The sequence below is a fragment of the Sturnus vulgaris genome, chromosome 5 (assembly GCF_052056855.1).
Source record: "Sturnus vulgaris isolate bStuVul1 chromosome 5, bStuVul1.hap1, whole genome shotgun sequence".
NCBI classification, from domain to species: domain Eukaryota; kingdom Metazoa; phylum Chordata; class Aves; order Passeriformes; family Sturnidae; genus Sturnus; species Sturnus vulgaris.
In genome coordinates, this window is record NC_142247.1 from 33,373,059 (window position 1) to 33,391,560 (window position 18,502).

The window sequence follows — 18,502 nt, forward strand, 5'->3', positions numbered from 1 at the left end:
CATTGAATTAAAGTCCCTCTCTGCTGCCTCAGGTTAGCATTTTGCATTACATCAGCAGCTGTGGTAGCTGTGAGATCAAGCCCCAAAATTACTGTGAAATCTATCTTCCAGTTTTTGGGAGTCGATCTGTAATAGCCATGTAACATTGAGAACAGTAAACTTGGGGCTTGTGAATTCTTTCACTCCTCTTTATCCTGACTTGCCAGTAATTTAATTAGTGCTAAGCAGTCTGCACACAGACTTGCAGAAGTTAAAAGACTGACTGACACAGGATTCACTTGCAGTGACTTTTCTTCTTTTGCACATATGCTGGATGGGGCTATGCTGTGTTTGGAAGTTGATCAATAATGATTGCACAATTCTAACCTCATTTAAACTATGATATAAACAGACATGATAGAAACGGATGCTACCAGTTTTTTTCCTACTTAAAAGTGAAGTCAGCTGCTTTTTTTCCCCCCCTTTTTTCCCCCCCCTTTTTGGTTCCAACAAAATTGTAACCTGGAAGAAAAGCAATTAGACTTTGTAAAATCCCAACTCAGTGTAGCATTTGGCTTTGGTAAATGTGGAAGCCAAAAATAAACATCTGCTTGGCAACTTCACTAGAAGTTAACTGTAAATGCAGTTTTCATCTTTTGAGTGAATGTGGCATTCAGTGCTGGTTAACATCTATTAAGTAGAATGATCCACAGTTGAGGCTGTAAAGCATTTTTTTCTTTTTAAATTACAGTTATGAACATCCATTGCCTTGGGGGAATCCCCTGCCTCATTTTCATTCCAGATCTAATTTCTTATGTGCCAAAGCATGATCTTTTCTTGAAAATTTGAAGGTAATTGGGTGGGAGTTTCCAAAGTCTATTTATTAGACTTCGGAAAGGAGATGATCTTCATGGATCTGTGCATGATATGGAGGATATGGAGTTACTTTTAGAAGTGTATTAGAGAAAATGTAAGCAGTCTCACTCTTTTCTCCAAGAAGGTGAAGTCTGTGCAATAGGGACTCTCCCAGGATGCCAGACCATCCTTGGGCTCCAGTCCTGACAGGACACAGCTACAAACATCTTTAATAACCTGGTCATGTCAGATCTTTGCTTTTCAACAAATCTTCTGCAACCTCTGCTTCTACCACAGCAAATTTGTTTTTCTATGGATCAGGGAGGATTGAATTGGATGCAGATTTGTGACAGCATGCTCTTGGGAGAGTGGGGATGGGTGAGAGTGGGGAGGCGTCACTGTGGGAAATGCATCATTATTGGTAGGGGTGGTGGTTATTTGTAGGATCTTTCTCCTAGACCTGAACAGTGCTATGACTTAGGACTTCAGTAATGTGATGTAAAAATATTTTGGGAAGGGAGAAGTTTTTTAGTATATTTCTGATATAGGTGACTTGAGGCAAGATTCTCAGCATTAAATGAAGAAAGGTCTGCCAGGGAAATTTATCAGAGAATGCATGGTGTAAATATGCCAGGCTTTTTATACATAGCTGAGGGTAGTGGGTACCAGACAATGAAAGGATGCAAATTTCCCAGTAAGGCTGCAGTTACTCAGGAAATGTGCTCACAAATCCTGATAACAAGCACCGTATGCGGGGGCGAGGAAAGAAGTGGAGGAAGGGTGTTGTATGTTCCTCCTGGCACCCACTTTATATATGTACAGTATAAATGTGTTCATCTGGTACCTTCTACTGCTCATAAAAACTTGATTCTACAAACATCTTTCTTTGTGAATAAAGGGGGAACCAGAGAGAATATATAATCCCCTTGCTGAGTGTTTGTGAATAGTTAATTCCTCTTCTCCACTTGATGAATCATCATTTATGATATGATAGCAGCAACTGTGTCCAGAAAAGCAGAACCAGAAAAGGAAAATTAAACCTGAGGTAATCCTACCTTCATTCTTCCAGAGACAGTGGCACATTGTGCCTCAGCTTATGCAAACAGAATTTTGATTTAACATTTATCACACTGACTCGGGACTTCTAGTGCCTTGGCACAAGAGTGAGTTTCTCTACAAGTAGTGACATCAGCTTTGGTTTTTAGAAATATAATCTCTCTGGTACATTGTGAGGAGGACAATGAAACAGGGAGATGCTGATATTTGCTGTATGAAGAGTGAGGCAGCTGTAAAAAATACCTTTACCTCACACAAGCACATGGACCTGAGAGGTGCGTGGAGACACGTGCATCCTTGCCCTTTATGTGTGCAGCTGCTGGATTGCAACAACAATAAGAGTGTTTTGTCCTTGGTAACATCCATGACATGAACAAACATGTGATGGAACAAAGTACTGAGTAGAAGCTGAGATTTAAATCAGCAAAGGCTCACTTGGGTGCAGATGGCACCGGTTACTGCTTTGAGCAACTCCCCGATTACTGCGTAGTTTGCCAATGTATCAAACAATAGAGTTGGGCTGCTGATAAATAATTAATAAGGATTTTGTTGAATCCTTGTCTCCCAGGCAGTATCACCATGGAGATGATCTGGCTTTTAGGATGTGAAAACTAACAATCCCCAAAACAATGGCATTGTGTCAACCTTACTCTTTCCCTGAAAGGGAGAGCTCTCAGAGATGTGTTAGCAGATTGCACAACGCCAGGCACTAATTTTGCTTACACTCACAGTGGCCTTTTGTCAACTTTTCAGTGACTGCATGAAATATTTTCTATGACCATGCAGAAGCTGCTTCTTAGAATTACACGTCCTGTATGATGCTCTTTGGTACTGCATCTACCTCAGGGCCGGAATCTCAAGATAACTTTTTTCCAGCAAGTGGACACACAAAGGTATAATCATGTGGTAGGAGGCTTACAAAAAGAAGTCCTCATGAGAATACCTTTTCAGAACCCTTTGGATGCTTCATTTCTCCATAGGAATATCTGTTCCTTCTTCCTACCTGGAAGGTCCAGAGGCCAATTAGACAGTTATTCAGCCCACCCCTTGCCTTTCCTTTTTCTCCATTGTGCAACCTCTGGAAGTGCCATTTCAATACAACTGCATTATCAGCATCCCCTCCTTATCACTTGATTGCAGCCACCTCAGGGACCACATAATTTTGTAGCTTTGTTTCTTTTACTCTTGGCTTGGTGATGTCTGGGCCAAGAGCCATAGGCAGAGACTCCTCTGGAAAAAACATTATATGGTGCCAGACTTTATTCTTTCTTACTTGGCTCTGTGGAGCTGGAGAAAGAACAATGTACCTTTTCTCTCCCCACCCCCAAACATCCTCTGCTCTCCCTTTCTCTTCCTCCCCTGGTTGATCAACCTATTCTTTACCTCCACACCCCATTGGCACTTGGCACATTGCACTTCCCACCTTCGAGTCTCAAAGAAAGGAAGCAGAGCTGTGAAACTGGCTGGGCTCACCCACTTCCCATTGCTGGGTGGGAATGGATTCAGTTCACAGCTTTCAGAAAGGAGAGGTTTATGTGTATTTAACCTTCTCATCCCTCTTCACCCAAAGAAAAGAATTTTTAATAATTTTCTTTAAGCGTCTTATTTAACATATCGTTCAGTGGCAACAAGCTGGTTTCCCTTTTTCAGAGAACTTCACTCTCTGTCCTGATGCTCGTTTTTTGACTCTTCACAATAGTATTGCAAGAGCCCACTGGAATTTGTTCAAGCATGGGTGGTATGTACAAGTGCTGGAACCAGCTTAAAAGTCACAGCCTCCCTCGGTGGAAAAAAACAGTTCATATCTCACTATGGTCCTAAAAATAGCCTTGGTAGATAATAGAGAGTGGAAGATTGTTTTCAATGGGTCTGAATGTACTGCATGCAGAAATTGCTGGGGAAGGGTCAGTGGTTTGTGCTATGTAAGTAGTCAGACTCAGCTACAACACTCAGCGACTTAAAAATCTGTGATTCTGCACTGTGGCTAGTTCTACCTTTATTTATATTTGCACAAGTCAGCTGGAAATGAGGCAAACTTAGGTTCGTTAGACTAAAACAAACACATGAACCAACTTCCTGAAATCAAGTGAAACAGATTTTCACTGTGATGAAAATACAGCTTTTTTTTTCTCAGCTGTAAATGGTGATGCCAGCAGTGACTCAGCAGACGAGGAAATTTGATATGAAATGGGCACCTACTCCCTACCATGGCCTTTGCCCAGATGTTTAGACCTAGAGATACTTTTCTGTACACAGTGATCTTGATCAGGCTCTGTAAAAATAAATTCTACCCATTTTGCTCTGCTAAGCAGCCAAGAAGCTTGAAAAGGAAGAAACACATTTCTCGCACAGATATGACTGAATGTACAGAAACCTTCGCAACTGTCATACTTTTGAAGTATTTATAGTTCAATTCCAGTTATTTGTATGAAACAAAAGCAAAGAAGCATGAAGTGTGTTGGAAAATACTTTATAATCTCTCTACACCAGTTCAGAGAGTGAGTATAAATCCTCTTTCCAGCAAATGGAAACCAGTAATTTATTGCAGCCTTGAAGAAAGCAATTTATTTCTCTACGCTTCCTGCACAGCACACTCTGCAGGCTGACTCACGGAGGGATGGGAAGCCAAAAGCTGTGCTCCCTCTTTCCTATCTGCTTCTGGAAGGCAGAGCAGCAGTGAAGCTGGGGCTGTGCTTGTGCAGAGAATTTTGGAAGTGCCTGGCAATATTAGAGGATCACAACCCCTGCCGGTGCCATAGATTTTGGAGAGGATATTCTCTTTTTATCTCCTTCTGAGCAGAGACTGGTACCAGAACTGGCGGTACAGGTGGAGGTGGTTTAGTCCCATCTCTGAAGGTCTTTTTCTCCCCCTGTCCCCATGTGTGGGACCATGCAGCCATCAGAGCTGCGGAAGATACTGGGGATGGTTTTGGTGCACACAGCCAGTAATGATCCCCAGAGGGAAACATCACATGGCTTAGATTTGAGCTGTGACCTTGGTGCTTATGCATGTATTTAGCTTTGCATGTGTGAGCTGTCCCACAAAAGTCAATGGCCTGCTCACATGTGTGAAGTTAGGCATGTGCTAAAGTGTTTTGCCAGATTGGATACTATGTCTGTAGGGGCTTTGGGTGAACTTGAACCTGTTTTGTTGGGGTGAGAGGCTTTAGATTTCATTATTAGGAATCTGATATGTTACTTTCTCTGAGTGCAAGATCTTAGAGTTATCTGAAATTCTCATTAAGACAAGAAGCTAGGAAAAAGACAAATTCCTCCACTAGTAACGTTACTAAAAATACTATAATTAAATTATCTAAGTCTTAAACCCAGTAAAATATATTGGGAAAGTGTGGTAAAGGTATAAGTATAGTGTTTTGAGAGTACCAAAGGGACTAACAGCACTTTCTCTGCAGATATTAAGCTGGAATATTTGGAGTAGTTAACGTAGCTGATGTGAAAAAGCGTGTTGCTTTTTCTATACTCTTGATTCGTAGATTGTGACCCTTAATAAATTTTGATGTTGCTCACAGTGAAGCCGCTGCTTTCAGAGAAAGCAAGAAAGGCTAGAAAGACAGAAAGAAAAGAACCTTAAGAATGAACAAACCGACTTGTTTCATAAAGTATTTCTCAATTGACATTATTTCCTATTATGCTGCAGTTATTCAGGTTCATCATGCAGCAGTCCTGTAAGTGGGGTTTAGAAAAATTGAGCCAGCTCTGTCTGGTGTCAAAACTATAAGCGCTCTTTGAAAATGTATTTTCTGGAATATATTTTTGAAATCAATAAATTTCATTCAAGAAGTTACATTATTGGTATTTTAGAATACCTGGAGGACAGGCTGGTTTTACGGTCTGATGCCATAACATACAGCTGGGGGTCTTATTTTGCTCAGAGATATGAAAACAATGAAACCATGTAATAAAATACCTTGAATGCGATTGTGATTTGTAATGTTTCCATGAAATACTGAATAAAACTCAACTGGGCTGCTTTCTTGTTTATGCTGTTTTTTTCACATCAGTAGACTTGAGCCCAAGTATTCTTGCTGACATGATCTGAGCAAACTGGTTCAGGTGAAAGACTTATCTGGCAGAAATCCATTTCTTAAAAGGGAAGAGCTGTCCTGCTCCACTAATCCTGCTCTGGAATGCCACCTCTGACAGTGACAGTCTGCTGACACCAGTCACTCACTGTTTGGCCTTTTGGACCAGGTCACCAGCAAGGCTGTGGATGGCTGGTAGCTTTTGAAGTGTGGAACCTATCCACTTGGGGATTGTGCAGGCCACCAGGCAGATGACATGGGGAGAAAAGCATTTGTTGAGATGCCTTTGAACCTTTCACTTTCCTGACACCCTTTTTGAGGAGAAAAATAGCAATTGAACATGGGGAAAGGTATCAGAAATCATCTGTAATAAGCAGATGGTTTGTTGAATAAGGCACTTCTGTGGTGTGTTGCACAGTTTGGGAGGAAGAGGCAGGCAGCAATTTCTGAGATGCTACTGTACTTGTTTCCTTTAGGATTCATGTCACCTTTCTGTTTCGATTTCCTCATCTTCTGAAAGTGGGTAAATTTTGCTGTTTCACCACTTGCATATCAAGGCTTACCAATAAACGGCTACAGCTGATGTGCTTTACAAATAGGCAGTGATACTGCTTTGTTAGTGCATGTGAATAAACCTCTCTTACGTGTGAGTGCTTGTGCTGGTCACGTACAAGGGGCACTGTCTCCATGCAGTGCTCTTGCTGTTTTCAGGATTGCAGGGAATGGGCTGACCGTGGCCAGGTGGAGGCTTAGAGCTGCCCTCGCTCCACTGACACCACTGGAGTAAAGATATTTCACACCTGCCAATTGTCTTTCCTTGTTTCCAAGTGCCAGTCACTGTGATCTGAAGGAGCTGAGCGAGGAAAAGAGAAAGTCTTGTAGTTAAAACCCAAGAGAGGTGTTCAGCATGTATTCTTTCCTTATATTGGGATGAGACGTTGCAGCCTGGATGTCACCAACAAAATCCTAAGTACTTTGGCTGGGCTGTTGAATACTACCCCTGCAACTGGGAAGTGATGCTTTCAGGAGAGCTTAAGTATCATCTTTGAAATTTGGGTAAACTTTTAAGAATAGCCTTTATAAATTAAGGTGCCTTAGCTTTCAGCATGGGTTGTGAGACTGTAAACTCTCTGGTCCTGTTAAAAGTTGTGTTCCCAGGCAACACATCTGTTTGCATTAGAATATTGATCCCAACGTATATTTACAATGTGCCAACACACTTTTCAATTATGTTTGCATTTTGTATCTAAAAATATGTTTTCTTATATACAATTATTCTACAGAGGCTAGTTGCAGTAATTATGGGTAGATGTGCAATTGTCCTGTCTGTGAAGCAGTCAAGTTATCAGGAGATTGGCATGTCTTTTGGGCTGCTGTTATTATTTTACCAGCCATGAATGGGGAAGAATTTGCTCCCTGTTGTATATTTGACAATGAAATCCTTCTTAAATTCTTCCTCAGAGCCAAGTACAAGGCTGTCTTTTAATAAAAAATTTGTTTTTACCCATGTCTATATTTATTTCTTGCAGGAATGCACATACTGCTCCAAGAGCCACCCACATCCTTTTGTATACAGGGTGTATTTGCAATTGCAGTCAGTTCCAGTGCAAACGTGGGAAGGGGAAAAATCCAATATCATCTTTAAAGTTGGTTTCCTTTTCCATCTCTAGAATGTCTTGGAGGCTATCTTGGTCGTTCATTCAGTTAAGATCTCTTGTATTACCTTTTCTAAAAATATGTGCCATGTAAATAAGACTATAGCTATGTTGTTACTTGTAAAATCTCTATTCCAAATGTTTGGGTCAAGAGGAAAAAAAGAGTTGTTTTGGTTTTATCGTGCAAATAATTTTGTTCCTTGACTTCTTTTTTGTTCTGCTGTGCCAAAGTAGGGGAGCACTTGAGCAAGAGCTTAATTTTAAGCACATGCAGCAGTCTTTGGGAATTCAAGGGGATGGGGCATGTGCTTAATGCTTTTTTGAACAATGTTGCTTTTCAGAGTTGAAGGCTTTGTAGGAAATCTGATCCTTTAAACTGGCTCCTGTTTATGTACATTTCAATTTTATAATATTGTAAGTTTTTCTCTCCTATCTTCAATATCCTCAATGCTGCATCATATAATGAAAACAATACTGGTCATGCCACTTGCAATTACTGAAGTAGGCAGTGAATTTTTTTTTCTAGACTAACTGGGGAAATAATGTAAATCATAGATTTACAAGTGTTTTCCCAGGAAAGTCCACAGTAGTTGGCTGCAATGAATGACACAAATTTGGTTTACCCATAGAAGGGTGGTCATCTCAGCCAGGTCAGTGATGTTTTTCAGACATGTTTTGTTGATTTTAAGCTAGCTAATATTTATTCCCTGGACTGTAGCTTAAAAAAAACAATACAGGGTAAATACTGAGTATAATAAAGGCAGTGCTGCCATTCAGTATGCACAATGCCCTCACCTTCCCTCTCCCACCCGCTTCTCTGCATTGTTGCCTTCTGCATTTCTCATAGGGCATGAGATGACCTCCATGATTATTTATGGGGGTGTTCAGATAAGCCCTTTTTTCACAGGCAGCACACATATAGACACTAACAAGGACTGTTATAATTTGAATTTATATTGCAGTCCAGCTATCACTTCCTCTGTTCCCACCCTGCCTTTTGGAAAGATACCCAGTCACATGATATGCTTGTAAAAAAGCTTGCTGATTGAGGAAGGATGCAGGAAGGATATGGTTTTGCTGTGATTTCACAAGTGTTGTGTAGGACCTGAAGCCTTGGGTTGATATGAAGACGAGTTTAGATGTGAATTTCAAAGATCTATTTCTTCTGATTTTTGAATAAGTCATAACTCCTGAATAGTTTGCCTGTTTTAGAGAACCATGGACTAACCTGTGTTAATGGGATCCTTTATGTATTAACATGGATATCAGTACATAATCGGCACCCTGGATTTCCTGCCTCCTTTCCATCAGAGAGCTCAAAGTTTTTTCACAGGAATTGTCTAAAAAGTTTCTTTTCAAAATTGTCAAATGCAATCCTGTCTTAGCAAATGTGCTTCCCATCAAAATCTCTTGGAGAGTTTTGCCATTTGCATAAGGAGAATTCTTAGGCTGGCACAGAGATCTTTCCAAAAGATGCTGTGTTCCCCCTTAGTGAAGTCCTAAGACCTGAAGAGCCCAAAACCTCATGTCACCCATTACTGTAATGAGAGTGTACTTACTGCTATACAGTGAGGGAGCTGGAGCACGGAGGTTTGTATTTTAAAGGTTTGTTTTGGTCATTCCACGTTCTGCCAACATTTAACATCTGTATTTATTTTTTGAACTCTTCTTAGTGGATTAGATGCATCTGTTCAGTTCCAAGAATAATGCTTGATTTCCTGAATTTATAGGTTGCAATAAAGTCCATTCGTAAGGACAAAATTAAGGATGAACAAGATATGGTTCACATCAGACGGGAGATTGAGATCATGTCATCCCTCAGCCACCCTCATATCATCACCATATATGAAGGTTAGTGAATGTGATTTTCCTCTCTGACTGCTCTGTTACATTCTTGCAGACCTGATGTTCATGTTTGTTGAGATCGTGCACCAAACCAACCCCTACTCCTTGTGTAACCCATGCCTTACCAGCAAGACTGCCTTTTGCACTGGCTTCCCTCTGAGCTACCAGTTTCACAGATGTATAAACCTTTGCTTGGAAGAGCTTCTTCTGGTGTGAGTTCAGTGTCAATTGCAGGTGGGAGATGATTGCATGTATCACCTCATGTCCTTGCTCCCACAACACAGTTCAGTTTCTTCACCCTCACTCACGAACCAGCCTGATGTCTCTTTCTATTCCCAGCCCCTAGACTGGGAACAGAAACAGACAGTCCTCATTTGCATTATTTTCGCTGGACTGCACAGGACTGCTCTTATCTGCTCTAGGACTTTGGTCCTCCCTTACCTGCCAGTTGAAGTTGCTAGTTCTGTCATTGCAGCTTTTACCCCTGAATCCCAGCATCCGCTTCCTGTCCACCTCTGCACACTTTCCTGTCAGTCTGGTGGCTGGCTTATCATTCCTGTTTCCTTATCCTGTCTTCCTCCTCTACCTCCTTTCTTCCTGGAACACGGCTAGGAAGATTTGCCAGTTTGTTTATGTCCCGCTACTAACTGGGCGGGTCAGACCATGTACGTGCTAAAAGACACCAGCAGAAAGGTCTGTTGCTGCAAGGAGGGAGGCTGCTTGTTGGTCCTAGGATGTAGATTCCAGAGGTTCAGAGGGACCTGGGTCAGGCAGCCTTGTCCCTGGGGATCACTCCTTCTTCTCTGTGAAGAACAGGAAGCCTGAATGTAGCTCTACACATTTCCATAGCCATGAGGTAAATGCAGAAGGTGATGAGATGTGTATGGCAGCTCTGCTCTGAGAGTTGATATGACTGATTAAAACAAGGGCTGTCTTGGCATACTGTTACACTATCGCATATTGAGTTATTCAAAAGCATGTTCTTGTACTTGAAAAGAGATGAGTATCTGTCTTTTTATTGAATAAACTCATAAAAGGATCTGGAAACAGAAAAGGGGAGGGATGCTGTGTCAGCATGTGGGTTGCAAATGGAACAAAAGTTACTTCAAATGTGGATGGGAACTCAGGAAGAAAAAATACTAAGCATGCTGTGGTTCTTTGACCAATTGCCCTTCTCATCCTTACTTTAAATAGTTTTTACTGAGTTAAAATATTTGTAAAAGTGAAAAAGATTACAGCATTTTTAGGAAGCAGACACTAAGTCCTGTGGGAGCAAAACTTCTTTCCCTGGCCCTGTGGAGGGAGGAGCAGTATTTCTGCAGCAGAGCCAGCTGAGCTCCATGATGGAGAATTCATCTTGTCTGAGGGGGATGAGCACCTATGTCAGGTTCTGGTGCGTTTTCCAAGCAGTCAGAGTCAGTATTTGGCCTGTAGCAGCTTGGATATGGCAGCACTGGGAAGATGTCTGGTTGTGCAGCTGAACCCACAGGGGCTCCCCAGAGGTGAGGGTGTGACCTCAGGGGTCCTTGAGTGTGTGCTTCTTTTGAAGCTGAAGAGTACTTGTTGTGAAGTTAAGGGACTATATCAAGGACTGAAGTATTTGTATCCTCTTGAAGCTGGATTTTAAACACATAGCTATTCCTCTTGAGTGTTGCGTAAAGAGTGATAATATTGCTATCCCCTGACACGAAATGTTGAAGTCAATAAATCCTGAGAGATGGGCTTAATCTCACCAAAATTAAGCAATCCAACATTTCTGCAGTTGGTGTGTGCTACATGTCTAGTGTCCCTCTCTAGTCAAGAGAGTTCAGCACCTTCACAGGGTGGTTGGCTCCCTCCTGGGAGACTGTTTTTTTAGACAAGTGGGATAAATGACATCTTGGAGGCTCCTGTTGGAGTCTAGCTGACTAACTTACATCAGATGCTTAACTTTAAAACTGAAGCCACCCTTGAGATATTTTACTCCTATCTCACAAGATTTTACTGTAGATTTCCAGACTGCCACTGCACATCTGACAGCTCTCTGTAGGTGCCAGGTTGCACATATATACATAGCATTGACAATGCTGGATGCCCCTGTAATAATCTTTGAAAACTCTTTGTACTGCATTTGTAAACGTGTTTTCCTTAAGTAGGATCTTGTTTAGGTATCCTTTTGACCTTCCCGTTAATAGCAATTAACCTCTGAATTTGTCTACTTGATGTAAAAACAACCTTATCTTTTTTATTGATACCAAGCAAATTCAGATGTGTGGAAACCAAGCTTTACAGTTTGGAGGTACTTCTTTGTAACCTAATCATAAGGCATGTACCTTGCTCATTACTGCCAGGGCAGATGTACAGTTGTGACTAAAGAAATTCCATCCTCTCAGCAGGGCTGTAATTGGCAATCTGTCGAGTATGACTGTGAGGGAAGTGCTCCTTTAAGTGACTTTAAACTCCTTGAAAGGAACTGGATAAGCAAAGCTGGCTTTGCTGGCAGTGTTCTTATTTCAGCACATAAATTTTAATTTATAGAATAATGCCTCTGTCCATTCATCTGTCTGTCTCTCCCCTGCCCCTCACCCTTCCTTTGCCCTATTGCTTTTTTGCCTTGAAAACTCCAGGATTTTATAATAAAACCTTTGAGAGCTAACATACTTTACCGGGGGTAGCTTGAGTGCAAAATCTACCTCATCTGGCAATACTTTACAAAAGTTAAACCAGGGAACGAACATTCTGCAAACATTTAAACACATGTTGGGCCAATCATGAGGGTGAAGTTACACTTGGTACATTTAGGAGTGAGCTCTTGAGTCTTTGTAGTGTGAAATACAGTTGTCTGTGTGACTGTTTCTGTGCTGAAAGAGTTGTCCTTGGTCAGCATAACCATACAGAAAAGTCTCCCCTTTTGCAAAATGCACTTAAAGGTGAACAGACTATTAACTAACATGTTTGTAGAAATAGTTTGCTGAAGATCTTCCTGGAGAATGACTAAACACTAGGATCAAAATTTGGTGCCAGTGGAACGTAAATGAGTAACTGAAGGAAAGTGTGCACTGAAGTGCTCTGCTGAATTGGGACCAGGATGCTTATAAGAATGCTGCACCCTTTGCATTAACAAGGCACAAAATATGGATCTCTCAAGTAAGATGCACTTCTTACTTTTTGTTTCTAGATTGCATTTTTGGTACTCTTAAGAAAAAGCAGTGAGATTCTCCATCATGTGTCTGCCAGTCCACAATGGCTTGAGCTAGGTTGCATGCTTAATCAGGAGACTGGTTCAGCTCTGCTTTCAAACCCCAAAGGCAATGGGAGATAATCTGACAGTGTGTAACAGCAGTGGCATAGTATTCCAGGATACTCACTGCACTTGCCAAATACATGTTCAATCTCACTTTTTGTGCCAGATTTCATGCAACAAAGCATAAACACACTTGGTGTTTCACACACACACGTAGGCCTGTCTCCAGTGTGGGGAGCTGTGTCAGTCAAATCACCAACCATATCATCACAAAACCAGCTGCATGGTCAGAAATTTGCCTGTGTGGCAGCTGTTACGGTGTGTGGGCACGAGCCATTGCTGAGGAGCTGCATCCCTGCAGCAGCACCAGCTCAGACAAATGTCTCCCATGCCAGCTGCATATGGACCTCAGGGTGGGGCAGCAGCCAGGGGCCAGGGTGGCACAACAGTCACCTATCTCAGGCTGTGACACTTCAGAGCAATCCCAGCCTCCATCCCAGCCTTTGTTGTCTCCTGGTTTTCGGACATAATCAAAACAAACTTTGGTGCCTAATGACCCCACCCCTTCTGTGTGCAAAACACCTGAAAAAGCCACAAGTCCCTTCAAACATCACGTGGACGGCTGGGCTTTGATCAAGAATGTTGGAAGTTGGAAAGCTGAAATGATTCTTTTTTTTGGCCTGGAGAAAGTACTTCAGCAGTGATACTGTTTAACCACATTTCTAATTGATTTCCTCTAATTATGTAGGCTTTTGACCTTCAAGTGCTTTATTCTCATTGTTTTCAGTTGATAACATCCAAGAACATCAAGTAATATTTCAAGTGTCAGGAGATACTAATAAAACAAGAATAAACAAACGTAACTCTTTAGTTACCATACCCCAGCTTTATGAATTTCCTGTCATTCAGGGTGATCACCTAAACAGCACTTCACTGCACATGACATTAACTCAAATGTGTGAGATCACGGGCAGGTCCAGTTTAAATGTCAAACTCATTGCCAGCAGCGATGAAATTTATTTGCATCTTCCCATTTACACAGTCCTACCGTAGCAATGTAAATATTTGCTTCTCTGAAGTTCCTCGACAGTTTAAGTCATAATTTAAATAAAGGGGAGTTAGCTCTTTTAGTCTTTGTTGAAACAAAGACAATTAGTGTAACATGTTATTATGGCCAAATTAGCAGCTGTCATTTTTCCTTCCTTTTAAATAGCAAACCATCACAATCTGCATATCCTCAGATATGCGGGTTGCTCTGTGAGAAACAACCTCACCAAGGATAATAGTTCCCATTCTGATTTAATCTCCTCACTGGGGAGTAAATTATAGCATGCTGTCTGATTTAAAAAGATTATTGCAGGATCTTAACTACATTCCTTTAATTTAAAAGGAGATACAATTTGGCTGAATAAGGCCATAATTCAGGAAAACAATTTAACGCAACCTTAGCATTAAAACACATACTTTATATCTTGATATCTTCAATTATAATTAAGCATATACATAAATTTATGTGTATGTATATAAGTGGTTTTCTCATTGGACTTGGATATTTTCATGTCTGCTATATATGCTCTGTTAAAAACAGTAATAAAATACTATTACTACTAAAAAACCAACTAAATAAAATCATGCCAAGGGGCTGTAAAACAGTCAGAAACACCAAAGCTGAATCAGGCTGAATTTCAAGGTAAAAGATAGTTTTCAGTGCTTGCGTGACTTTTTGAAGAATAATTCAAGGGTTATTACACAAGTGAGGTAATTGGGTCATACATGAATTTTCTGAATGAAAAGGTTATTCTAGTCTGCATCTCCAAAATTAAAAACAAACTCGCTGGTTCTTTTGATTTGGCTGACCTTTAATAAAAGACCGTTTTGTAGCAGTGGAAAGGTACTTCTGTCTGCGGCTGTTAGGAGAGTAATAAAAATACCACTGGATGGAAAGACACCAGATGGAAGGAATGTCAACATACTGGAACTAATTTAGGAGATTGCTCTGATAGAGAGCAAAGGCATGAGGAGAATTCAAATGGTTCCAGTGCAAAGAGATTGGCCGCCCCTCTTAAACTAACAAACTAAAATCCTTACCCCGGGGTTACGTGTAAACCAAATGGAATCAGCCCACAACGAGGTAGTCCTTTGTGGGGGAGGTGGGGGGAAGAATCCACCCCCCTCAGCACTCACTCTGACTGTAGTATTCTGTGAGCTTGGAGGAAGGGCAAAAGCCTCCTGGGTTTTTTTTGATTCTGGTAGTAAGTCAGTCCAAAGTGACCTGTCCTAATGGAGAAGTGTACAGTGTACCATAAAATCTTTCTGACTGATGTTTGCAAAACTGTGCCCATCTGGGCTTTCAACAATTTTAGGGTGAAGCACATCTTAGCAGTGAATTAATGTAGTAAGTATGTTCATTTGGTGTCAGACTTGTCCCATCAGTTTCAGAGGAGGTGACTTTGGTGTAGCTAGAGGGAAGAGTTTGGCAGTTGGGTTGAAAAGAAGACTGCTGATGAGCAAGAGGTCAACCAGCTCTATTTGGAAAACGGAAGGCTGTAGATAGAAGCTGAGTTCATAATTTCACAGCCTCTAAATATAAATAAGTGGAGGATTATATGCAAGAACTATTACTATAGTAGAACGACCTGCAAAAGAGAGACAGGTTGTTCACGTTACTTTGTCTCAGATATGTCTTTGATAGCAAGAAGTGAAATTCTTTCTCAATTTCACATTTATGTTCTTCAAGGAACTTTGAAGTCAGCAGATTTGGTTCCAATTATGAGCCTGGAGGTACAGACTTTTTCTCTGTCACTTTTAAAAAAGAAACAAACACATTAGAGTTAAGGGTGGGGTTTAAAGCAGAGTAAGAAATCTTTGACCGCTGTATCTTAAGTACCCTTTGCTCCTTGGGTGGTTTCCAAGGCTTTTGGAGTGACCAGACCAAGCCCAAACAAGCTTGTAGCGTGCTGAAAAATGCTATTTCTCCACGTTTCTGTGGCCAATGTCCTAGTCCTTTGCTCATCTCATCATGAGGATGTAATCACGTTGTTCCTCACACCTTGAGGTTCATGCTGTTCCTGCTCCTGGTTCCTGATGTGCTGTCACACTGCTGTCCCTGCTTCCTCCCCTGTGACCACATAAAGTGCGGTCATCTCCACAGTCAATCCTTCAACCAGCAGGCTCTGTCTGCTAAGGAGTAGCAGTGATTTGCAGGCACTACTCTGCAGCAGCAGTTGACACTATGGCTGAGTCAGTGCAGCAGTCCTCCCGCCACATCAAGGTCTTGTTGCAGCTCTCAGAGTAACTCAGCTTGCAGAGTGGTGAAAATAAACTTAGTGGCTCAAAAATAAATGAAATGCACAACCAGTAGCAAGCATTTCTCCTGCTGCTGTCCCCTCTAATAGGTGAAACTCGTGCCTTGTATCTAAGCAACCCCACTATCTTGATTCTTAATTGTGACAGGCCATCTCCCCTGCTGTCCATGTCTGGGTGTTGGTACTGGCAGTTCTCCATTTATCTAACTTGGCTTGCCACTTGCAGAGTACTGATGGTTTGAAAGAAATTAAAGTAGTCCTACCTTACTCATACATGGCCTCCTTCCCTTGACCTTGCTCAGGGCTGAGGAGCAGGCTTGTATGACATGGCTGTCCCAGAAGTAGCAAGATTTGGGAGGTTCCTGGGGTTCAGCATCCTGCCAAAGCCATGCTTCTCTGTTGGCAGTAGGTGCAGCCAGGGTTCAGGCACAATTCTAGTTGGGGGTGAGTTTCAGAATGAATATGCAGTAGGATGGCAGGTAATAAATCATCTGCAGCAAAAACAAAGAGTGAACCAAGCAGTCCCAGAAGCTATATGGAGGCAACCCGTCCATCATCAGCCCACAGGTTACAGCCCAGGTGCTAACAGGGCAGTATATTTATTACCTCATTATTCTTTGCAGTAAGTCAATCCAACCTTTAATTAATGTCCTCCTCTCTTCCGCCAGCCACTGGCCACAAAGCTTTCTTGAGCATATGTTTATAAAACTACATGCTGTGCTCAGAAGGGAAATTCAGAAGTGCCTGTGTGAAACCTGCCTGACATCTTAAATAGTACTGTGAGAATTCATGGTGTACTTGGCTGATGGTGTGAGACTTGCCAGAATACCATCTTGTCATTTGCCTGATAGTCTTGACCACTGAATTCCTCTTAAAGGCTATGTGTATCTATATACATAAATCCCACTGCCATTCAACCTCCTTTCCCTTCAGCCTCAGCTCTCATTTTAGACTCTTCTGTGTGCTGTTCAGTTCCCTCTCTGCAGGAAGTAGCTGCGTGCCCACTCACGAGGTTCAGCTGATACAGTGGAGGTGCTCTGAAGCAAAGTGATGCAGTTGTAAAAAAATACCTCCCTATTCACCTCTGCTCCTGGGTGGAGAAACAAATTGCTGTTTAATTCTCTAATTGTTCAGCCATGGTGATAGTGAGGAGGCTTCTGTAATGTCGCCTAAGTTCATCTCAAAATTCTCCTTTATGAAGAAGAATGTGCAAGTAAACTGAAAGCCAAATATGAATTTCTGGAACAATTCTGTTCTCATTGATTCTAGTATGGCTTTGTGACAAAAATTTGGAATTTGGAACAGGGATTTACGCTTTCCTAAATTCAGCTTGATGGTATTATCTCAGTTTCCTACAAGGTGTAAGAGAAAATTTGAAATGGAAAGTGCTTTTGAACGCACACATTCCTCCAAACGAAATGCTTTCCACCTCATTTCTGTAGAAATGTTGGAAAATACATCTGGATAGGGACTTGTATTGATATGGCAAATTTGAGTCCAAAGAAATTAGATTTTAGAATTTAAAACTTCAGAACATCAAGGATGATTTGAGAAAACTCTTAGGACTGAGTAATGAAGGCAAAACCTCCATGAAAACACAGTCTGGAAGAATGCTCTATCGTGGCAGGGATGTTATTGCTGTTATTGTCATCAGCAGCACTGAACACCTGGTGGGACATCAGCTTTTGGGGGAGTGGGGCAAGAAGAGCCAAGGGCAAACGTGCCTCTTAGCTGAGGGTGGTCCTCAGTCAGAAGTCCTTGGGATGTGTATTCCCATGAAAGTGCACTCAGATCATTTGTGCCGTGTGGCAACTTCACCTATATGTGCGTGATACAGCAATGCCTAACTCATGGAATCAGCTGGGGTTTTGGAGGAATTTTGTTGTTGGTGGTGTTGTTGTATGGTTTATGTGTTTGTTTTAAATCAGATCTCTTATATAAGAGCATTTTTAGTGATTTGTCTCAGTTTACTAAAACAATTTCTTTTTGCCTTCTTCAACAAGGCCTGTACCTAACAAGCCTTTCCGAGCTTAGAGATGTGAATGTGCATATTGCTGTTTTATTGGTAACACATCACAGCACTTCCCTGCATGACATGGGGCATGTTCAGTTTTTCCCAGACAGTATCAGTCTGTCATTTTTGGAGAGGATACTGTATGTATAATCCATCCAGAGACGGCTTTTTCCAGTTTCCGAAGTTTATTGCTAATGAGGATGCACATAGGATGTAATCGCTGGCAGAGGCCTCTGCTTTGGGGTGCAGTGAGGCCAGCAGACAAGTAAGCAGCCAATTTTATCTGGCTGTTTGCTCTCCCTTTTATCAGAGCTGTTTGGCTAGGGTTCAGGGGTGTTAGAGTGAGCTGCAAGAGGCTTTGGCTTGTAGATTTGAGTGACAAGGTGTGAGAGGACATGAGACAAGCCTAAGAGAAGCAAATATCTGTGTGTTTAGAGAGTCAGCTTCACATTTCACTGCAAAAGCTGAAGCTTGATTCTGCTGGTTTTTTTTAAATCACCAAAGACTACTAGCTGAACTTTGATAAA

General features: G+C 41.6%; 1 protein-coding gene across 1 annotated transcript in view; it reads left to right on the forward strand.

Annotated features, from left to right (window-relative positions):
• The window catches only part of NUAK1 (NUAK family kinase 1), a 46,915-nt gene that overhangs the window by 14,222 nt on the left and 14,191 nt on the right, over nucleotides 1–18,502 (forward strand). Inside the window, exon 2 of the mRNA XM_014877013.2 lies at nucleotides 9,319–9,439. Coding sequence (XP_014732499.1) covers nucleotides 9,319–9,439 — 121 coding nt within the window. The remainder of the gene's footprint in view (nucleotides 1–9,318; nucleotides 9,440–18,502) is intronic.